General features: G+C 39.9%; 1 protein-coding gene across 2 annotated transcripts in view; it reads right to left on the bottom strand.

The window, feature by feature from the left end:
• Positions 1-24,609, bottom strand: part of aff2 (AF4/FMR2 family, member 2) — a 162,377-nt gene that overhangs the window by 5,952 nt on the left and 131,816 nt on the right. The window contains exons 11-24 of one of the 2 annotated variants that reach the window (XM_061787648.1): positions 16,888-17,005; positions 15,426-15,531; positions 15,170-15,320; positions 14,782-14,997; positions 13,470-13,674; positions 10,812-11,867; positions 10,142-10,257; positions 8,387-8,615; positions 7,539-7,666; positions 6,976-7,039; positions 6,302-6,438; positions 3,954-4,025; positions 1,982-2,075; positions 136-188 (exon numbers count right to left, since the gene is read on the bottom strand). In XM_061787648.1, coding sequence (XP_061643632.1) covers positions 136-188; positions 1,982-2,075; positions 3,954-4,025; positions 6,302-6,438; positions 6,976-7,039; positions 7,539-7,666; positions 8,387-8,615; positions 10,142-10,257; positions 10,812-11,867; positions 13,470-13,674; positions 14,782-14,997; positions 15,170-15,320; positions 15,426-15,531; positions 16,888-17,005 — 2,745 coding nt within the window. The remainder of the gene's footprint in view (positions 1-135; positions 189-1,981; positions 2,076-3,953; positions 4,026-6,301; positions 6,439-6,975; positions 7,040-7,538; positions 7,667-8,386; positions 8,616-10,141; positions 10,258-10,811; positions 11,868-13,469; positions 13,675-14,781; positions 14,998-15,169; positions 15,321-15,425; positions 15,532-16,887; positions 17,006-24,609) is intronic. The other variant, XM_061787649.1, reaches the window with a different exon arrangement.

Here is a 24,609-nt window from a genome sequence, read left to right as displayed (position 1 = left end):
CTTTCTTTACTTCCCGAGGGGTTTGTTTGTCTACAAGATTGTTAGGGACGCCACGGTGTTTTGCAACAGAGTTCCAGTGAATTCTAAATTATCTATGTGACAGCAAGCATTTGTGTACTGTATGTGTGTACTCACTTTCCATTGGTCCTCCAGGGAGACGGTGCTTGATGGGAGCTTTTTGCCGAGTTCTGGTATACAGAGACACGCAAGAAAAGTTGTTTTATAGACAGAAATGAAAGTAAAGGGATATGCTGAAGTTCCTTCTTGAGGAGTGGCACAGTAATATTGTCTTTTCAATGTTTTTTTCCAGATCCTCAGAGAGCTTTTTCCCATGAGGTGCCATATTGAACTTCCAGTGACCAGTACAAGGGAGTGTGAGAGCGATAACTCCAAATTTAACAAACCTGCTCTCAATTCACCCCTGAAACCTCGTTGTAACACTAACGAGTCACATGACAACGGCTAATTGGGTCCAATTTGGACATTTTCAATTAGGGGTGTTCTCACTTTTGTTGCTAGCGGTTTAGACAATAATGGTTGTGTGTTCTTTTAAAGGGGGGCAAGCTAACTATCACGTCACATTTTAGCAATGTGTAATTTCTTCTATTATATAGATCTTCCCTCACGACAACTATCAACCTCCTCTTTGGTCTTCCTCGAGCTCTCTTGCCTGGCAGCTCCATCCTCATCACCGTTCTATCAATATACTCACTCTCTCTCTCCTCTGGACGTGTCCAAACCATCGAAGTCTGCTCTCTCTAACTATGTCTCCAAAACATCTAACCTTGGCCGTCCCTCTGATGAGCTCATTTCTAATCCTATCCAACCTGGTCACTCCAAGAGAGAACATCAACCTCTGGATTTCCGCCACCTCCATCTCCATCTCTTCCTGTTGTCTCTTCAGTGCCACTGTCTCTAATCTGTACATCATGGCTGGCCTCACCACTGTTTTATAAACTTTGCCCTTCATCCTAGCAGTGACTCTTCTGTCACATAACACACCTGACACCTTCCTCCACCCGTTCCAACCTGCTTGAACCCGTTTCTTCACTTCCTTACCACACTCACCATGGCTCTGGATTGTTGACGCCAAGTATTTCAAGTCCTCCACCCTCGCTATCTCTTCTCCCTGTAGGCTCACTCTTCCCCTTCTCCCCTCTCATTCATGCACATATACAGTACTCCTGTATTTATCTAACATACTTCTTTGCCGCTCCAGACTTCTGCATGTAGTACCACAGTTCCTCTCTGTGTACTCTGTCATAGGTTTTCTCTCCCTCTACAAAGACACAATACAGCTCTGTCTGACCTTCCCTGTACTTCTCCATCAACAAAATGTGGGTACAAACTGGAACCTGAGCCAAATCTGAATTTAGATTGTCAGGTGATGTCGTGATGAAGCTTGCCTCCACGCTTCCAGGGGGTCAGAACTACAAGATCTGTGCAGACAACTTCGACTATGTTTTGACATAATTAATAATTAGTAGTGAGACTGTTTTCATTTGTTACAATGTGATTTTATTCTTTCTTCCGTCTCCTCAACACACACTGTGGAGTACACAGCCCGAGTACCACACACATACGCACGCACGCACGCACAAATACACACACACGTACACACACACACACATACACACACAAACTCCCATTCCGTTGCTTCCGAGAAATTCAATCCCACTGCAAATGCGGCACTGTGATAATGACATCCTCAGCAATTAATTAAACTACACATAATTAATCAAAACAAGTACATTAACAATCCCTTCTGATGATTGATAGAGCTAATTAATGCATTAATATCAAAGAGAAAGAATGGATTTTAATAACGTCATGCAAAATTAATGCACTGGCACCATGAAAACGAATATGAAATGTGTTTTCAGAATCATATTCGGCTTTACATGTTTTTCACCCACAGAGTGGAAAATTAGTGAGGAAGTAAAAGTAACCATCTTCGTATGTGTGTGTGTGTGTGTGTTACCTTGAAATACTCCATCAGCGAACGTGAGTACTTCACAGCATGGTCTTTCTTCAGATGGAACATCCGCAAATACAGCAGAGACAGACAGCGGTTACTATGGAAACAAAACCATTAAAAGTCAGATGTAGTCCCTGTACAAATTCACCGAAAAAGCCTCCTCCTCATTACTGTATTATCGTCATGTCCCCTCTCAAAGAATACTGTCATATTTCGTACATGTCCTCACAGAGTCGGGCGAGCACCTGTGAAGTAAAAGAAAATAATACAAACGAAAGAACACACAATGTTTTTATTGAATCAGCCAGTATTTGTTTTCCCCCAACAGAAACAGTCAAGGAAAGAAGAACAGAGGTGAAAAGACACTCGGAACATACAAGGACATAACCTTGGAAGGCTGATAGACTTGCAAAATGCACATTTGTAATTTCACATTTCCATCTGGCATGTTTCCATCGTGGCCCCTTGGAAAACAACGAGACCCAACAGAATCCAGTGAGGACACAGAGGCAGACACAGGTACTGTAAAATGGCCTAACTGCAAACTAACTGCAAAGAGCATTAAGACGACTTCTCCTGATGGAAAGTGTTTTTCTTCTCACGTCCGGCTTCAACAAGAAAGTAGATGCAATTTTATGTGTTTTACAATAGTGGCCACTGCTCTAATAGACTGCAGACGATGTGCCCCATTTAGCCGCTTAGTACAATGTCCACAAATAAATCCATCTACTCTTTTCTGCCCTAGGAAAAGGTTGTTATTAGATAGCTGTAGCTACCTACAGTATATTCAGTACTAGAACTATGTTTACAACAGGAGGTATAGTTTGGTTTAGGGCAGTATCTGACTCACCAGTGAACAAAGAAGAAAACAAGAAACATTTTAAATCCCCTTACAACTTTTGTTTTCCTCCCATTTTTGTTGCATCCTCAAGTAGCACACAAAGCTGGAGGTCTTGGTTAAAAAACTGGGCTTTATTCTGTAGATCAGCTAACCCATGAGAACTGGGTTGAAAATTAAATCAAGTAATAATAAAGCAAAAAAATAAACAAACAAACAAAAAAACCTCAACAGTCTTTCAGCCATGCAGCAAGTGCAAACTTGATAAGACATCTAAATCCAAGCAACCCTCATATAGTACCTTATAACAGGGCCTTCCTTACTAGCTACAGCTGCATTTTCTTGTTGTACTATTTAGACCTTACCAAAGCACTCATGCTCATTTTCTCCAGCTTGTTTGCTTCAAATAATTGAGGGTGAGGAAACAAGTGAGGAACAATTATTTCTGCCTCCAACTGCACTGTATTATTGAGAGCAAACAAAAATTAAAGGACACACAAATCGAAACCGCATAAGTGAGACAATTCCCATCATTTACGTGGAAGTGGCTATTCTCTGTTGACCCAATCAAAGACCATTGGCGTGCCTAGCTCCACCCTTACGCAAGAATTTGTACAAATACAAGCCTCATCTCAAATAGACGACTTTTGCAAACTGCTACTGTCTGCAGGAAAGGAAATAAATACCTAAAATTTGGTGGCCAAAATTGAAACATTGAGATTAACATTCTCTGTGTACTAAAATATGTTGTTTTTGCTAAAGGTCCATCGATCCTTTTTTCATACTGCTCCGCTTGTTCAGGTTTGCGCAGAGCTGGATTCAATCCCAGCTGACTATGAGCAAAATGCAGACTACAAGCTGCACTAGTGGACAGCCAATCACAGGGCACACATGGAGACAGACAACCATTCAAAATTACATTCATTGCACCACTGAGTGAGAACTGAACCCATGCTGCCTGCACCTAAGGCAGGCGAGAGAACCACAACACCTTCAGTGACTTGTTTGCTAAACATTAACATCAAATTGTTGTGTGGAACTTTCACAATCTAATTAAGTGCAACATGAGGACAATAAAATCATAATTAACATCAAGGCTTAATGGGGAGTTCTCATATAAAAAAATGGTAATCGTACCACAACACAGCCAGTTTCTTCTCAGCTATGGTGGCCGAGTGGCTGGTGAAGTTCTTCAACCTCATGGCATACCTGGAGAGAGAGAGAGAGAGAGAATGAGAGAGACAGAGAAGTAGATAGAAAGATAGAAATGGGAGAGCGATAGAAAGAGAGTAGTAAAAATCAATTCAGGAATTTTCTATTATGCCTCTTTTGGGTTGTCCCAGCTGACTTTGAGTGAGGTTAGAAGAAATCTGGACACTGAATATAGGCATCGATGTTATGGTGGGCAAAGGAGGCTTTTTTGACACTGTGAAATGATACATTCGACCTTTGGTTATTGATTCTTTTTTTTTCCCCCCAGAAAGAGCTATAGGTGTCAGCTGTTGTTTGCTGCGCTGAGTTACCTAATCAGCTCCGCGCAATCGCTTTATGAAATGGTTAATCAGTCTTATGAAATTCAGCTGTGACAGGTGAATAAAGAAAGACGACTCGGGCATTTATGCTTTATTGAGCTTTAGGTTCTCTCTGCTGGGAGACCAAAGGTGCAAATTAGCAGCCCTGAAGCCATTGTAAAGACTCAGTGTCTTGCTCAAGGACACTTAAGTGGGATGGATGAACTTGAACCAGAGTCCTTCAGTTAAGAGTCCCTGCCTTCCACTTGTCTGCTGTCTGAGGTACAAGCTGTGTGTTATACAAGACGTAGTCTCTATGAGTTCACACACTGGCAGTCGTTAAACGGTTCAAAAACAGGAGCGACCCTCCTGGTGTGTAAGGCATCTTGCTAAAAACACACATCCGCCAACATAACTAGTGAGTTAGAGACATGAATATTGCAATATGAATGGGAATTAATGTTTCTTTTTGTGTGTATATTAGCCAGCATGTGGCAATGATTATGATGTTTATGGCAAGAATTAAGAAGTTACACAGACAATTTACGCAGATGGATAATGTTGTGGACACAGGACTTTTGGTATGTTTAGTTTCATTTGTTAATGTTTTTTTTTTGTTTTTTTTCAAATTTCAAAACATGAAAACATTTTCCTGAATGTCTTAGTAATTCAAACATACAGTATGTACTTGGATATGTATGAATTGTACAATTTGGTGCTGAAAGTTTGGTAAGTGTTGTTGTAGTCAACATTCCAAGAGTCATTCTAGGAAAGCTGAAAAATTAAAATGTTCAATGGGTATTTTGTAACTGGAAATTATATAAGAAAATGACAAAACACTGAAGGATGTTTAGCGCTATTACGAGACCTGCTACATTTCCCCAACAAGTATATACATATTTTTACTCTTGCTACTTTCTTGTGTCATTTCTACCCAGAAAATACTCATATACCCACCAAATAAAAAAAACGACTTTGTCTTATTTTATTTCAGAGAATGGGTTATGAGTTATTTTGGGTTTAATTATAAATTACACATTTGCACTTGTGTTGCAAAACTGTAAACGCTGGCAGGAAATTGTGTACACAACTTCAACACAGCTGTCATCTTTTACACACAGCAACTCAAAATTGAACACAAAAGTTTCTAATGACTGGGCAGGTTAAAATGTTGTGTTGTTTTACTCTGGTGTCTGCAGCCAGGTTGTCATCCATTGCATACGAGAATCTGTTCTTAATTGCCTTATCTGGATAAATAAAGGTTAATTAAATGAGTAAATAAAATCCAATTCACAGGTGACCAGGGTTTTGTGAATGCAGTTAGAAGTTTTGGATTTTTGTTCAGTTTTGAGAAAATGGATGGAGGTTTCAAGAAATGTGTTTTGGCAATTGTGAAAAACTGTAACCACCTACTACTTTTTATTAAACTACAGTATATCATACTAATAACAATTTATCTTGTCCCCTATTTGGTTATATCCAGAAGGTTTTTAATCTGAATCAGGATAATGGCTTCTTCCCCTTCATTTGTTTGTTCACCATTTGATAATATGCATTATTGCCACCTTCAGGACTCAAAGGTTACCTGAATTTATAATTATTACTCGGTCTTGGTAGTGATAAAAAATCCATTGAGTAGTCCTGTTTCTGTCTTTATTGCTAATAATATGTGTTGTCTAGAATTTATTTCACCCATATGTCCTCATTGACTGTAACTATGTACTAGACTTGTTGTTACATGTCGTAAAAAAACATCAATCTATATCAAGTTTAATGTTCTGTGAATGTTGGAAGTGTCTTACAACTTAAATACTATAAATATCAGTATTGTGGTTACACCTTGATTCCCTGCTGAGAAAGATACCAATATATATATATATATATATATATATATTTTTTTTTTTGTATTTGGTGTTTCCTCTGGATTCATTGTTTTCATCCATTTCACTTACTAACGTGAAATATAACCCATACCTGATTAGCTCCACAGTTTCCGAGTACATTGTGTATGGAGATTTGGCTTCTAGAGGATCACGTTCCATAGCATTTCCACACTCAATGAATGAGAGGGCACCGTCTGCGTAATTCACTGCTTTACCAAATTTGTCCATCTATGCAAAGAGAAGACAACAAAACAAAACAATTAGACAGCGACGCATGTTGAAACTGCTTTCTGGTAGACAGCCTTCTCTTTGAGTAATCCCCCACTAAGACACAAATCCCCAGATAAATCTGAGGAAACAATGCATAAATATAAGATAAATAACAGTTGACTACATTTCATTTCATTGCTTAGAGCAATCAGATAATTATTTTGAAAATGTATAATCCAGCAGGCATGAACAGTCCATGAATGCGATGTTTACTTGGATAAAATGGAGCAAAAATTATACAAACCAGTCCTTTATAAGACATTTTTTCTTTCTCAGTGGAGACTCTGTTTGCACACATTTAAACACACCATTGATGATGCACGCAACAAAGCTAGTACACATATAATTACAGTCAGTTCATGCTGTGTGTTTTTAAATCGGTTTCTTTCAATCTTAGTGTCGCTATCATCCTCCATGCAGCAGTTCATGGAAGTGTCATCGTGTACGTGTGTGTGTGTGTGTGTGTTTTCCAATAGAGATTGCAAATAAACTTACCAAAGCATCAGCCTTGTGCTTTAGCCTTTTGGCCTCCTGCATATAGTAGTCTGCACTGTGGACTCTGGATACAGCACAGAGAACATATAAATAGGCATAAATAGTATGTTTGGGCAGGCATGCCATTCGCCCAAAGAATAAACTGGTCTTCATGTTGAAGTGAAAATAATGTAAGTGCCTACATGGTGTATCTAAATATATATGGTGCCTTACAATTGAATATAGGAAGCTAAATGTCTCAGACAGAGTAGACTCCAGGGAAAATATATGTTCTTTAGTTTTTCTTTTTTTTTCTACATTGGTTATAAATATGACTTGATTTATTTATTTTAGTTTAGAAGCGACTCAGCAGCGCAATTAAAATCACACGCGTCATCTACTACTGCACAAATGACATGTATCACATGTATTCCACAAAATAAACATGAAGTGTATTTCAATTGTAACAGAGGGAAATGTAAGAGTCCAAGATAAAAATGAGAAACAATTGTTAAATACAAGCCGTAATTACTGTTTTAGGAATGTAAAGTATCTACTATAACAGTCAGTGTGTGTGTACATACGTGTCACTAAAAGACAGTCTTGGTCTAGAAGGTTCTGCAGGTTCTGTCAGTGGTTCTGACCACGCATCTGAGTCAGACTGTCCATTGGCATGGGAACCAAAGGGCTTCTTGCTATGATGATCTGTTAGCTGTAGAAGCGACGTCATTGGAAGACCAGTTTTTCATGGTATAATATATACTGTAATATATGCTTATAATTAATATTGTAAGAAAATTACACACAAACTGATTCAATCAGAGAACATATTAGTTCACATAAGTGATTTGAAGCAGCCATTTGTAAATGTTCTTGTCAATAAAGTAGTGAACACACATTACTCATATGATATACTGTACTATTAAAGCACAAGGACCAAATATTGATTTTGTATGTATGCGTTTGCAAGCAAAAGTATTCCTAAACCTTTCACAATATTAAACACACTCGCACAACACAGACAAGATAGTGTTTATGAAAAATAATTTTCTCAAATCAACTTTTCATATGGCTATATTTTGATGAAAGTATTATGAGAAAAAGTTAATTAATTTTGTTGTTGCATATCACAATGATGGATTGTGAGTTACTGTGAAGTATCCTGTATTATAGCTACACAGCACAATAAATGAAACTGAGGAATCATTTTGAATAAATAGTGTAAATATAAAGTAATAAAAAAACAAATAACATCATCAATCAATCTAGCGATGCTGTCTTCTGCATTTTTATCTTTATCCCCATTGTTCATAAACTATTTTGTTTTTGTTACTTGGAAGTAAAACTTATTTACTTGTAACCGATATAATAACTAATATATCGGCAGGATGAGTTAACTTTAGCTAAGTATGGGGCACATCTTCAGACTTACACTGGTAGCAGCATTTCTGGCATGCGACAATGCTCTGCTTTCTCCTCTCCTGTGTCTGTGTGTCGAGGAGGAGATGGGGCAAGGCACCACGGAAGTGGCGCCGCCATCCTGGCTGAGAGATGAACTGCTTTCACAGGTACGTTTATGAGGGGGTTCTTCAGAAAGCGGGGACAGTAGCGGAGGAAGGAGCTTCTCATCTTGCCGCCGGGACTGTTTCCTGTTTAGAAATCTGAAGAACACACGCACGCCCGCACTTCAAATTGCAATGAAAGTACAAGTGGATCTGATGAGATGTAAGCACTAATGTTTGAGGTTCTCGCGCCAAAATGGGCCCTTTGCAAATAACGCCGTGTCGTCATATCAACAACATAAATGAATAAAAATTGCGACTTCCCTTTGTCTTTCTGTCCTCTAATTCTATTTAAAAAATGGACAGCAAAACAAACACTTCTGTGCTATGCTATCTCCCATATTATGTGGAGAGACTTCATCTGTAGTTGATTGACAGTTTAGAATGTTAAAGTGGTCCGATCTTTTCCTTTCCTGATAGAACACAGATGATTAATCCCTCAGTTGCCTTATTGTAGTGCCTGTGACTCATATTGTTTTCGACACCAAAGATAATATTTTTTTGTTTTTCCTCTCCCTAGAAGCTCTCGGGGGTTGATGCAATGCGAATGTTGCTGAGTTTGCAGAACAGCACCGCAGGCCTAGACTTTAGTGATAATATGCAAAACCTGGGAGACAAAACTAATTAGTGGCTGAGTCTGTGTTCAGAATAATGGATGTGAGCAGTGTGCATGACTATGCTAATGTGCATGTGTTTGTGAGTTGTTTCTAAATGAATGCTGGTATGTGTGTGCATCCAGGGCACTCACGCATCTTTTAAAGTGACAATTACCTGTTTTACAGCACCAAATGACAACATGATATCTGTCAAATATTATTCTGCAGTTTAAGAAATTTTACTCGGAGTGTTGAGGATACTGGCTTTCAAAATTACAAAGTCGCTTTTCTGAAACTCTCAATTTCAACCATGAATGTATATTGTCATGATTTCACCGACTCAGCGATAATAATCTGTCAAAAATTGCAGATTAGAAAATGGTGAGGCTCTGAGTCGGGTAATCACATCAGCCACTTTACAGCTACTATAAAAAGCCTCGTGGGTGAAATACAGACGCTCTGCACATTGAGGCGTCTGGCGCACAATGTCCAGGGTTCAATTTCAGGTCATGCCAACTTTCCCACTCTTCTGCTTTCCAATATAATCTGTGATGAGATTCTTAGTAAATCACATTGACTATTATGCAACACGACAGTCAGTTTCATCTGTTTTTAGAACTTTACAGAGGACACTGTATGTCATTAATGTCACAGTGTAAATTTATACTCCCCATTGCTTTCATTAACATTCAATTTAATTTCAATCTCTCTGTAGTTCAGGGTTTTAAGGAAATTTTACCTGTGGATTTTCTTTCAACTTTTATCATTGTTAGTGATGAGTTGGGTGGAAGGACTTGGCATGAGTTTGAAACCAGTTAGGGATCAAAATTGACCAAGGAGACGAGAAGTTTCGACAGTTTTGCAAAGCTTGTCTTCACTCTCCCTTCATTGTGCCGCATACTGTACATTTTGTATACAATATCCTGACTCATGTAGTGTGTCATTGAACATGATAGTGTACCCCACTATGGGGACTGTTAATTCTTTCCTTCAAGTGTGTGATGAAGAGTGCTCTTTGTCAGTACTTACTCCATAGAGTTGTTTTTGTGGTTGTGTATTGGAGAGATACAAGGTGGAAGGAGCTGACAGTCTTTGTCCAATTGTAGCTTCTTATTGCTGTTGCCACACGGTTCCATGTGGTCCAACTGGGAATAGAAAGAAGACAAACGTGAGTTAGAAAGGCCAAGGGATAATGCACAAGCCAGAGGAAGACAATAAATAGCCAGGGGTGACTTTGCTTTAGGGGCAGTGACCCACCAGATGGCCTGAATTTGTTTTATTCCGTGTGTATGTATGTATGTAAAAGAGCGCAGTGATCAATTAGTAATTTAATGTATGAAGGTAATTCTTGGCTTTGGAGTGTTGTGATAGTTCGACGTGACAACAATTTTTCTTTCTTAATCTATTCTGCTGCTGCACCTGCTTGCTAGTTAACAATTGATGTCTGTTTTTCTGTCTTTAATCACCAACAAATTGTGTTGTTGGTGATATTTACAACTTTGCCAAAGGACGAGAAATTAAAGTGCATCAGATCATAAAAGAGAGTACAATAGTTTTCCTGGTATGTATCTTACTTAAGTGGTTGCTGTTTTATTTTGTTTTTTAAAATTTAAAAGCCCCATTTCTTATTGGATAATCTAAAAACAATTGAGGAGATACACTGGACAAATGTTTGAAGACAATCAAGACAATTTTTCACCTTGTGTTTTCTCTTGCTCTTGCTGGTGCGCTTCTCTGTCGGAACCACCATCCCGCCATTAGCTTGCCTCCTGTGTTTTCCACCACTCTCTCCTCGTTCCGTCCTCCCGGGCAGCCTTGGGAGACTCTTGTCCTGCACAGGGGGGTTGTCCAGGACCCTGGGCCCCTGACATGCCTTCTCTCTTCTTTCTGTCACCTTGTCTCTCTCTCCTAAATTGAACCTTTCTCTCTCCTCTCTGCCTGCCTGCCTGTCCCTCTCTGTTAATCTATTGCTGTCACACTGCCTCTCTGTTTCGTGCACTAATGGCTCATTTTTTTCGTTCGGCTGCTCCCCTTTAGGTAACTTTGGTCTATCCCTGAGCCCTTGCCCCTCTCTGTCACCCTGTTTTTGTCTCTCTCGGTCTGCCACCACGACCCTTTCCCCTGCTCTCTCGCTTCCTCTTCTTTCAATTCCGTCTTGCTCTTTTATCACCACCTTAGATACTTGACCAAAACCCTGTGATGGCACCCTGTTAAGCAAGGTCAGGTCAATTTTCACCCATAGACTCTGAGTCTCCTGGTATTCCGTAAGTGGGGAAAGAGGAAAATCTTGTCCCATGTTGAAGTGTGGTGACATGGACTCCAGGTTCTTGTACGGTCCACCTAACCCTCCAGGGTCAGGGACGGAGGTACCGAATGAACCACTTATGTTGATAATGCTTAGCGTGTTACAGCTACTACTACCTCCACTATCACCATTGCTAATGCTACTAGTGCTACTATTAATATTGGTGGTCACACTGCTGCCATCTCGGACACAAAGTCCCTTCCCTCCGAAGACTCCCAGACTTCCCATGCTGCCGGCTGAGCCAAAACAGGGACGAGGTGGGGTGTAGCAGTTGGACTGAGGCTGTGTGTTAATTGCGGCACGTGTTGACTGAAGCGGCAAAGCAGAAATTTTCATGGTTTCCTCTGAATCCGACTGGCATTCCGAAGAGGAGGAGGAAGAATCTGTTTCCACAAACTCTCTGGACTTCGGTGTGATTTTGCTACTCGGGCCTCTGTGCTTTTTCTTGTCCTGTTTTTTTTTTTTTTTTTTGGACAAATAAAGCATATAAAATGAATCACAATTGATAATTATTGTTGCTAAGATAGCATTTCACAACTATGCAAGGGATAAGACATCACACATCATTGATGGACGGACAAGCCAACAATTATTTGAAATTATTGCTGTCCACACCCTCCAATTTACAAATCACTTAATTACATGCTCAGAAAAAACATTTTTGCTCTTTTATTTCTTCCAATTTGCGCTTATGTACTGTGGTGTGCCATCTGCTGTGGAACATGGAAAAGAAAGCTAAAAGTATATTTTGACTGCATATGATAATATAACACAAATAAGACAGAGCAGACAGACGTGTTTGACTGATCTGTGAAACGAAACATGTTTTGGCTCTCTAATGTTTGAATGTCAGCGATATTCACAGCACACATGTCACACAATTGAGCACATGCAAAGATGATGTCTGTCACATGCAAATTAAGAGGCAATGATACCATCTTGCCATGAACAGTTGACAGACTTCAAATTGTATCAGCGGACCGAACCATCTGCAAAACTCCCCAAGAAATGTTGAACTACTTGTACAGCCTTTTCAATTGGAAATGTTTAAAGTTCTAGCATTCTCGCATTAGTCTAGAAAGCAAATAAGAGGTTGCAAATGCTTTCTAGCCTTAACTAATAAAGCCTTGCTCATTAACTCAGGTCAAGTAAAAAAAATAAAAATAATTAGTTGAACTTGGTTTGTTCCCCTGACAACTGCTGCTGTTGGAAAACATAAAAGGCATGTATGTAATGAATATAAGTTTGTGGTTTGAACCTCTGACTGCTTAAATGAATCATGAACTCCTCAGAAAAAGTGAAAGATGGCAAGGTCATGTCTCTCGTTTTCTGCATGACAGATTAGTTACTGTTTGCTTGATGTCGAGGTCGTATAGGAGGTCATATATTTGCATTTATGAATTCTGCTTGTTTGTATTCGGATTGTTCTTGTGCGTTCTTGTTTTCCTTTTCAAAGGCAACAGAAAGCCCAAAAGGTGAGCTAGATCTCGATACGACACACTGTCAGCGGTGCGTAAAGCGATCGTTACTTACTGTGTTCCTTTAAAGGTGCTTGTATTGATCTTTGAAGAGTCATGATAACTGGAGGGGTTTTATAAGGTTTATGAGAGTTTTGAAGGTTTGATTATTTAAATGCTCCAGATTTTGGCTTAGACACCATATCACCCTCTCGTCAACCCAGTGGATATAACAATTAATCTCAACCTCTTTGCTTGCTATGATTCATCTATAAACACCAGTGAAAAAAATATTGATAATAATAGTAACGCTAACACACAACTTTACTGTAAGTATTATGAATGTGTGTTTGTTTGTTTCCATTTTAAAAAATAACATTTTGAGCTCCTCATCTATTTCACGCTTACGCTGTTTCTCAATTGTGCTATAAAACCAGGAATATTGATCCAGAATAGTTCTCGGGAATATGAAGATGAAGTGCTCACTGCAAACTGTAAAATGACACTTCTTTCTGACATTGTTTCCATCAGAGGGGTACAATGACAACACACACACACACACACACACACACACACACACACACGTAAAACTAACCTGGTTTACACTGACAGTAGGTATTGGCACAGTGGTTTGCTGTAGTGCTACTGGTTGTGCAACTGTGTTGTTTGAGTTGGTGGAAGTGCGAGGTTCTTTCCTGGGAGCTGTTTTCCCACTGGGAGGCTTGGTTCTTGGCCTGGAAGTGTTCTGATGCTCCAGGGAGGGAGGGGGGTACATGTCCTTTTCCCTCACTGCAGGGCTACTGACGAGACAGAAATTGTGAGGAGGGGGATGCAAACAAACTACACAAGACGCAGCACTAAAAAGTCAAACGACTCACCTAAAGCGCATTTTTAGTTTAGAATAATTATTTTCAGTGTGAATTTAAAAAAAAAGTTGTATTAGGCGTTGCAGAAGGAAGCCGCACGAGCCACGATGGTAAGTGCGTGCAGATTTATTTCAGCTTGTATACATGGGTTTAGTCAGCTCATTGTTGTATTTATTGCATTGCTCATGGCTCTAAGACCTTCAAAAAGAGTTTGGAAAGATCATGTAACACAGGCGTTTGCTTTCGTGAAATTAAAGACTTTTGCTCTACGCGACAAAAAGGTCTCAAATTCTGTCGATGACGTCACATCAATGCATTGTGGCATATTGATTTTGGCGTAAAAGTAGCCTTCCCAGGTCAATTTCATTTTTTATTTATTTTTTTATACATAAAGAGAACTTGTCGATGAAATATAGGGCTTCTGGACTTCAATAAGAAACAATTTGTTAAATGTGTACCTGCAATTACTTAGAATTATGGACAGTTCGTGTAGAATTGTATGTTCGTGATTAGAAGTATTAGATCAGGTGAAGGTATGCCTAATATTGTGATTGAAGAGCATACAGGAATCTGAATAGTTAGAAACAGGCTGTTTTCAGTTAAATGGCAATAATTGTAAAAATCTTCACAAAACAGATGCTTTAAAAAAGGGGAAAATATTTTTAAAACAGTTGCCAGGAAGCACAGTTGACGAATGTGTGGAACACAGAGCAGTGTCAATGATGGGTGAATATAGGTCAATTGTAATCATTTTATGCAACATTGTAGTACTAAGCAAAATTGTACTTTTATTAGTCATTTAAGATGAATAAACACATATAGTATGAATGCCAGTTCACTTACTGTATATCTGGCATGTCAAGGAGCAGAACACAATGTAAATTGACAAATTCTTGCCCTTGCCAATCCTAATTTTAGTTAATTTTTTAGTTAAGACATAGCTCTCCAAGTGTTTTTATTTCCCAAAACAATTATTGGCCGCAAACTAATGGAGACGGGGAAGTTTTTCTCAATGTCAGTTTAGTGTCGTTCCTCCCTTACCTTAGTTGGTTTGATCTGCTCCATGTCTGACTCTGATTATCCTCCACACTGTTCAACCTTTCTGTTCGTCTGGGCTGTTTCTTCCCTGTAGTGGTCCTCCTCGGTGTGGCGACCTCTGATCCAGACATCACTCCCGGCGACAGCCTCATCTTTGACCTCTGACCCTCCCCTGATGCCTTCTGGGTGAGTTTGGCCTTCGTTTTCTCTCTGCCTGGGCTGTGAGACACAAACATGACTGATTTTTCTTTCATTTGTAACACAGCATGACAAGTCTTAGCAGTCAGGTCAATTAACCTAACATACAAATCCTGTGTTTTTTTTGTTTTTTTAAAATATGTATATATATTTAATTATGATTATTTCATAAACAAATAGATGCAGTTGATACCAGAATGTTCCCCTGGAATCTTTGTGCTCCACTGTTGGCACTGTGGGAAGCGCCGTGCTGCTGGACCCACAGGGTTTGGTCTTGGCTGCCGCGCCCACTCCTGCTGCTTCGCTGGGCTGTGGGAACGTTTCCTGACTCTGGGTGACAGAACCTGAGCAGTGGACCATTAAAGCACAGGCTTTCCAGAATAAACCAAGGGAATTAAAGCATCCTCGTTAGACATAGTCACTTCTACATTGTGTCCACGTTTACCAACCTGCGCCATGATGATCTTGCTGTGGGGCCACGAGAGGTTTAGTTTGAGCTTGGACCTTGTTCAACCAGCTGTCCAGCTGCCACTTGTTAGTTGAGGATGGTTCAGGCTACAGGGTAGCAAAAAAAAAAATAAAAAAATTCACATATAGCATTCTGCAACACATCTGCATTGTTATGCAGGTATACACAATTGGAAAGCTAATATAAATGAGTTTAAAACTTTGTATCTTGCTATATAATACTGTAGATAAGTAGGTCGTTAGTTAGGTTGATAACACAGCAGCAATATTCACACATATACACTCGTATTAGTAATGTAGGAACACAACAACAAAGTATGAACAAATAAAAGAGCTGCATTTAGGAGTAATTACACTGAACTAAAATATGAATACAACACTTTTCATGAGCTCATTCATTGATTCATTGAGTTCATTTTTCATGAGCTGAACTGAAAGGTCAAAGATTTTCTTTTTTTTTTTAGACACCAAAGGCATATTTCTCTCAAACGTTCAAAAATATGTCGAAATCTGTGTAAGACTTCTCCAATGCCAATATAATCCATCCTTCTCAAAGATGCTGATTGCACAGGTGTGCCCAAGGCTGCTCACAATTTAGTCTAGTCCAGTCTAAAATGTGCAGTTTTACACTATTGGGGTGCGGGGGGTGTTCCGGGTTGCCAGAAAACCAGTGTGACCAAAACGTCTTCGAGCTTTAAATTTAGCGAATGAAAGATGGGAACAAAAACAAGTGTTGTGTTTATATTTGTGATCAGTTGTGTTTATATTTTTGATCAGTAGAAAAGAAATTGAAATGTACTGTAGGCAAGAAGAAAAAGAAACAGAAGATTAAGATGGTGCATGTTGGTATGTAGTAAGTAATAAACAATATGATCATGCTACACTGTAGCATAATCATCATTACTGTAGCACCTACAGAAATATTTGGACAATTTGTTCGAAGTTTGAAGTATAATATTGACTGATATATAATGATACTGTGAGGAATTATAAAAGGGATATAAAGTAATGGTATGAATGCTGTCTATTCCTAGACAGTTGGTTACTTCATCAAAGTTGGACTGAACCAAACATTTTCCGAATTCTCTTTTTCTTGGGAGGCATTATGTGTTTTACAATATAAATATTAAATGATGCCTTCACAAAGTTTATCAAAGATTTATTATTTGAACAATCTGTTTATCATTATAAAGGGGGAAATATTAAAAACAGTGCTGGGTACAATGCATTGCAGACAGCTGGGCCAGCTCAAGTATGGTGTGTAAAATAAAACTGACATCAACATCAATTCAGTTGGTAATATGATGAGACAAGAAAAGGATTCAGCTAATATGACCCACACATGGTTACACATTTTTTTCTTCGAACAATGACTGTCAATATGTATTGTGTGTTTTGCAGCCCATTGTTAACACACACACACACACATGCTTGTCACGGTACCTCAGGGGAGTTGGTGCGAGTGGCCTGGTTATACTCGCTATCGCTGGAGCTGCTCTCCGATTCGTCGGTCTCCGACTCCGAGCTGCTCTCAGATTCACTGCTGCTCCCTGATGCACCACTTTAGAAGACAGAGGGTAGACAGATTTAATCTACATGTCACAAAGTAGCAAACAACAGAGAGGGCTTGATTCACTTGACACAAGCAAAGCTCATTCCTGTCATCTTACATCGCTAACAGGGTTACATCATGGTTCACAAATAGATTCACTCACCCTCTCCTCTGCTTTGTGTCAACTTTCAGAGAACCGCCTGCTTGTATTTCTTCACTGAGTTAGGACTCAACATAAGTCTAGAGATGATTGTTTACTTCATTCACTCAACGCTTTCTATACCAAAGATTACTCAGTCAATTAATGTCATCTGTTCCACTGCCATCCTTCATATGATAATTCAATTTGGAGCCAATGTGTTTATCATGTCATGATACTGGTTCGGTAGTTTACCACACACAGTACTTACTCATATTTTCAAGGTTGAAAAAAAAATGTACAGCATGATCGACAATATACAGTAGAAGAAAGAATATTACAGATGCATTGCATTCTACACTTAACCCTTTTACAATTCTGTAAACTCCCTGTATTCATAGCATCAAACTAAAAGGTTGTTGCAGGCAAACGGTAGCAGTTCCTACAAAACAATTTAAAGCTTTCTCTTTAAGTCGTATTAAAAAATTAGGGACCACATGTATATATGTTAAAAACCCCAACAGCATACTGTTTCAAAGTTGCACACTTTCTGGTAAATTTTATTGATTTATTTAAAACTGTGATATAAATAATTTTAGGACTTTTACATTTTTAGTGTACTGTGTGGAATGAAAAGCCAACAAAGCTGATAAAGAAAGTATATACTGTAGACAAACTCCTACTATCCTAAGATGTTTGCTCTGAATTAATCAACACATTATCATTTTCATTCAAACTAATTTGAAATAGTAGCGCTTCACCCAAATAAAATACAATTCTTCCAGTATGTAGGGTACCGTTTATCGCTATTAGGGTTATGGGCGTGCTGGTGCCTGCTGACTTTCACGCTGGCCTGGTTGCCAGATATAGGCAACAAGGAATTTATTATTATGTATTCATCATATTGTAAATATGATGTGGCACAATCTTGACATTACAAAGAACTAGACATTGATTCAAAATTTAACAAGAAGTGGTTAAAGAGGCTGCCTAGAGGCCTGTAGCAAAATGAAAAGCTGATTGAATATGCACCAAATGTTGTGATATCCTTTTCAGCACCTTTTATGCTCATTAATACCATTCATTCATTAATTTTCCGTACCACTTATCCTCACTAGGGTCGTGGGTGTGCTGGCGCCTATCCCAGCTGACTCTGGGCGAGAGGCGGTGTACACCCTGGACTGGTTGCCAGCCAATCGCAGGGCACAGACAAACAAACAATCATTCGCACTCACATTCACACCTCCGGGCAATTTAGAGTTGTCAATCAACCTACCATGGATGTTTTTGGGATGTGGGAGGAAACCAGAGTGCCCGGAGAAAACTCATGCAGGCACGGGGAGAACACCAGTCGCCACCGTGCCGCCTCATTAAAACCAGTCATTCCAAATATATTACAGTACTTACATTACATTGACATAACACGGTGTTTCAGCCTAGCATAGTTTATAAATTCTAATTGAGATTTTTTTTCAAATTACTGGTAGCAAAAAAATATAACCCCTTTCTGTAAAAGGATTCGGGTTTGGATTTTCATATTCTTTTTTTACAGTCTTTTGAACCAGTTCAATTATCTCTTTCTAGTGCTTTTGCTAGTTCATCCCTCCTTCCACAATCCTTTGAAATGGGTCTCCTAGAGGCAACACAACCGCTGACACAACTTGAGAACACAAAAACACACAAGTGGGCAGAAATAACAAAAGTGTGTAGCGCATGTGCCTGTGTGTGTGTGTGTAATTTCAGTCCAAGGCTGCCATCACAGCAGGCACCAATCTGTGTGAGCAGTCAAGCAGCAAATCCATCAACTGTTCCTCAGGCAACACATGCACACACACACACACAGACACACACACACACACATATGCATGCACACAGGAATTGTGATTTCTTCTATCATTTCTCATCTTCTCTCGTCTTTTCTCGCTCCTGCCTTTCTCTTTCAATTTTAATACATTTTCCTCTCAGTTTTCACTATTAGTGTCGCATGCTGTTTAACTCCGCCACTCTTGTATTGTTCTCAGCTGGTAAGTTTAACACCAATATTTTCTTATTTTAGTTTTGCTACAAGCTCAGCATTGTGACCTTAATTAGGATTTATTTTCTGCAAAATTGTCCAAAAAATGCAGAACGAGCAAATAAGATAATCTATCCATCCATCCATCCATTTTCTGAGCCGCTTCTCCTCACTAGGGTCGCGGGCGTGCTGGAGCCTATCCCAGCTGTCATCGGGTAGGAGGCGGGGTACACCCTGAACTGGTTGCCAGCCAATCGCAGGGCACATAGAAACAAACAACCATTCGCACTCACAGTCACGCCTACGGGCAATTTAGAGTCTCCAATTAATGCATGTTTTTGGGATGTGGGAGGAAACCGGAGTGCCCGGAGAAAACCCACGCAGGCACGGGGAGAACATGCAAACTCCACACAGGCGGGGCCAGGGCTTGAACCCGGGTCCTCAGAACTGTGAGGCTGACGCTCTAACCAGTTGAGGGTGTACCCCGCCTCCTGCCCGATGACAGCTGGGATAGGCTCCAGAACGCCCGCGACCCTAGTGAGGAGAAGCGGCTCAGAAAATGGATGGATGGGTAATTGCAGTTGTAGTGGTTGAGAACTACACTGCATTATTACGGGAGCTCTGTACATTATTTTGGCTACTTTGGCTAGAGAGTCATTGTCTCTGTAAAAGCAGAATATTTGATAAATCTACGCAAGTGGACATAACATTGTGGCTGGTTGCTGGTATCAAATTGAGCAGCAAACAGAGTATCACATCAATGACACAAGTAGGCTATCCCTTAATTAAGACAAAGACAGGCAAAGAAAATGTTTGTAAGTGAAAGATTACGTGAAGGGCATTAGAAAGAGCCTGACCTCATTTAAAAAGTTCTTAGTGTGTCAATTACAGTGCCATGAAAAAGTATTTGCCCCCTTCTCAAATCCCCCCCCCCCCCGCCCCCCTCGTTTTCAAACATTGTTTAAGATCGTCAAACAATTTTAAATATCAGACAAATATAACCCAAGTAAATATAAAATGCAGGTTTTAAACTTTGATTTTATTTATTTAAAAACTATTCAAAGCTACCTGAACCTGTCTGAAAAAATAATAGCCCCTATAATAATATAATGATAATAACTGAGGTAAGGGAGGCCTGCAGTTCTTTAGATGTTGTCTTAGGGTCCTTTGTGAACTCTTGGACGAGTCGTCGTCGTGCTCTTGGGGACATTTTTCTAGGCTGGCCACTCCTGTTCCAGGTTTTCTCTATTTGTGAATAGTGGCTTTCACTGTGGTTCACTGGAGTCCTGTAGCTTTAGAAATAGTATTGCAACTCTTTCCACACTGATCAATTACTTTATTTCTCATCTGTTCTTGAATTTCTTTGGATCGTGGCATTTTGTTGCAGCTTTTTTTAGATCCGTTGTCCGACTTCATTTTGTCAGACAGATTATGTTTAAGTGATTTCTTGATTGAAAAGACTGGAGGTAATCAGGTAATTAAAAAAAAAATGTGACTAGCCACAGTTAATTCATGATTTAACAAGGAGGGGCGATTACATTTTGAAACAGTTTCCCCCCACCTTAAAAATACAATCACATAATCATTTACTTGGGTTATGTTTTTCAGAATTTTTTGTTTGTTGATCTTAAACATTAAAACTATGTAAACTATGCACAAAAATAATAATTTGAGAAGGGCGCAACTATATTTGGTGAATGAATAGAATAAATGGTACATCTCAATCGCAATCGCAAACCACAGCTGCATATGAGCCTCTTCAGTTATGTAAACAGGAATTGTTTTAGGGATGAAGCATGACTTGACTTTGTTGAAAATACGTAACGGTAGTTTTTTTTTTTTGTAAGCTATAGTAAGCAGTAAGTTCTGTAGCAACAGGATGCTGATCCATTTCGGGATTCGTATGAATAGCATCATGTGAAGTTAAAAGGAGGGTGCTTGCTGCTCAATGAGACATTCAGTCGAGCACTTTCCAGCCTATTTTATTCTGGCACCATAAACAAGAGTGTTGCAGGAACAAGATGAAAGGAGCTGAATACATGTGTGAAAGTATTACATCTGGCCCGTTTCCCTCTACTCTCCTTAAGAATCAGGCAGGCATCAGCCGTCAAACATAATTCAGCACCGTTGTCTCTGCCAAATTGAAATGCGGCACCAGCTGGCGCAATGTGACAGGCAAGCATTTCGCCGGACACCTTAAATACATCTCCATGATGTGAGGCCTTAAATGAAGATACATTCTTTAGTTAATACAGGAGCGAATTATATCGTTTTGCAACATTGTGTCATATTTTATGATGGACTCAATTGCAGATTTCTATATGTAAATCACTGTTATAGTCCTTTTAAGCGGGTTACACACACATATTAATTTATATATATATATATATATATATATATTTATTTATTTATGTATGTTTTTATTTTTTTAATCTTAATTGTGAGACCCCACACATGACTAGTTAAAAATTGGCAAGTGTGTACTTGCTACTGTTATGTTGTGTGGTGTTCTCGAGATGACACATTAAAGATATGTCTCTTTTTCCAGACCAGCAGTACCAAGACTGACCTGTGAAAGGCAGCATGGTGCCACAGGGCATCCAGAGTCGTATATAAAGAAAGTCTGACCTTCTATGTGCGTGGAAACCATGTTGTGACCCACCTTTCATACTGTAGTACCAGCTGTCATGCAATAATCACATCTATTAACGTCTTTCATGCATCTCTGCGTTCATGGGTATAATTAGCGAGGCAATCACATTCCCATAATATAATATTTGTAAGAACAAAATATGTGTAAGAACAAAATGGGCTCATAAAACATTGAGACGATCTCAGAATGAAATTTATTTAAGAACATTTCTTCTTCAGTATATCAAACTAGACTCTTTTTGCGATCAGTAAAAAATTATTTACAACACAAAACTCTCTGTCTTTGTGTTGGCATAAGAAAATATATATAGCCTTTGTCAGATTGTCAGAGTGCAGTCAAGCCTGTGGTATGCGCCTGTTGGTTTGTATGATAAAATCATCCTCAACAGGGGAAATGAAAGCCTCACAACCTTGACAAAGTGAGCCTTTGGCTTGAGATGCCCAATGGGCCTCTCAAGAACCCTGTGATCCTCAAAGGCTGCCGTTAAACTAATGATTGCACCACAGATAAGAGGCTGAAATTTACAAAGATACTGTATACCATACCAGTGCTGACTTTAAATGTGTATGTAGGCGAAACCATTGTTTCACATGCTTACAAATATTTTCATGAAATTAATAGAAACTGAATCAAGAACAAAATATATGGATCTAGGTTTCCCTTGCCCCGACACGGGTCACCGGGGCCCCCCTCTGGAGCCAGGCCTGGAGGTGGGGCTCAAAGGCGAGCGCCTGGTGGCCGGGCCTGCACCCATGGCACAGCCCGAGAGGGTAACGTGGGCCCCCCTTCCCATGGGCTCACCACCTGCGGGAGGGGCCATAGGGGTCGGGTGCAGTGTGAGCCGAAGGCAGGGACCTTGGCGATCCGATCCCCGGCTACAGCAGTTGGCTCTAGGGACGTGGAATGTCACCTCTCTGGCATGGAAGGAGCCCGAGCTGGGTGAAAAGTTGATTCTTGTTCTTCTCCTTCATCAAGCCTTGATCTCCAACTCTCACTGGAGCGGTTCGCAGCCGAGTGTGAAGCGGCTGGGATGAAAATCAGCACCTCCAAATCTGAGACCATGGTCCTCAGTCGGATAAGGGTGGAGTGCCCTTTCTGGGTCAGGGATGAGATCCTGCCCCAAGTGGAGGAGTATAAGTATCTTGGGGTCTTATTCACGAGTGAGGGCAGAATGGAACGGGAGATCGACAGGTGGATCGGTGCAGCGTCTGACTTTGTATCGATCCGTTGTGGTAAAGAAGGAGCTAAGCCGAAAGGCGAAGCTCTCGATTTACGGGTCGATCTATGTTCCTACCCTCACCTATGGTCACGAGCTGTGGGTCGTGACCGAAAGAACAAGATCCCGGATACAAGCGGCCGAAATGAGCTCCTCAGGGTGTTCGGGCTCTCCCTTAGAGATAGGGTGAGAAGCTCGGTCATCCGGGAGGGGCTCAGAGTAGAGCCGCTGCTCCTCCGCATTGAGAGGAGCCAGATGAGGTGGCTCGGGCATCTGCCTCCCGGACGTCTCCCTGGCGAGGTGTTACGGGCACGTCCCACCGGGAGGACACCCCGGGGACGACCCAGGACACGCTGGAGAGACTACGTCTCTCGGTTTGCCTGGGAACGCCTCGGGACCCCCTCGGACGAGCTAGAGAAAGTGGCTGGGGAGATGGAAGTCTGGGCTTCCCTGCTGAGGCTGCTGCCCCCGTGACCCGACCTCGGATAAGCGGAAGACAATGGATGGATGGATTAATAGAAACTTTGCTTTGAATCAAAACTGATAAATGCTGGATGATGCTTTTGTTTTTAATATTGCTGTTTATAGGGAGCAGGTGTAGCTTCCCAGAAGGCAACTAATTAAAAACAAACCTATAACAAATGGCTGATTTGCATTAATAAGAAAAATGTAACGTTTGGCAAAGTATCTGTGATTAATACCGTGATTTCAAATTATTTCCGGCTCTTTACGCTCTGTCCCATTTCAACATTCTTCATGTAATCTTAATCTATTTCAGAGGAATTTACATTGGCTGTCTTGAATTCAACACACCATAAAGACATTCAAAAGCTTCTGTGATTAAATGCTGATGACTTGAAAAGGGCCATAAATTTAATTTTGAGATGGGGAATTCTTAATAATGTTTATGTATTTATGTGATGACTCATATGATGAAGTAGGTAGTCATAAACATGGATTTTCTTTTAAAGTGAGGCTGGGTGGGATTTAAAGGAAGTGTTTAGCCTTCGTTCTGCACTCTTGATTTTTTCAGCTATTTCCCCCCAATATAATAGTCATATGAGCTTACAAACAATTATCATGCCAATTTAATTACAGATATGTTTATTCAATGTTTTGTTAAAGGCTGATCCTTGCTAGACCTGTCTAGTATTTCTGTAAGCAAGTTGGATTTGAAATATGTTTTTATTTTTTAAATAACATATTGTGTGTACAGTATATGACTGACTAAACAGACAGATAAATTGACAGACATGCGTGTCTGAAGGAACAAACAGGTATATAATTATGTTTGCATTGTGTGAATGGCCATACTGGTGTATGTGGATGGGCAGACAGATAGACAGACAGATGTTTACATTCCTTCTGTGAATGAGCAGACCAATGTTTACATTATGAGTGTACATGAACGGACAGACACAGCTTTACATTGTGCCTTACATGAACGGACTGAAGAAATATAATTTGAGGATCTTATCATGGCCTAATAATTATGAATTGGCAGTAACAGGGCTTAGCAAGCATTTACAGTATGTCACTTCACTGTATTTTTAAGTTATTCACATACATACTGTCTCGTTCAAAAGATAAT

This window comes from Phyllopteryx taeniolatus, chromosome 10 (assembly GCF_024500385.1).
Source record: "Phyllopteryx taeniolatus isolate TA_2022b chromosome 10, UOR_Ptae_1.2, whole genome shotgun sequence".
Lineage (NCBI taxonomy): Eukaryota > Metazoa > Chordata > Actinopteri > Syngnathiformes > Syngnathidae > Phyllopteryx > Phyllopteryx taeniolatus.
This window is presented reverse-complemented; position numbering and strand designations above follow the sequence as displayed.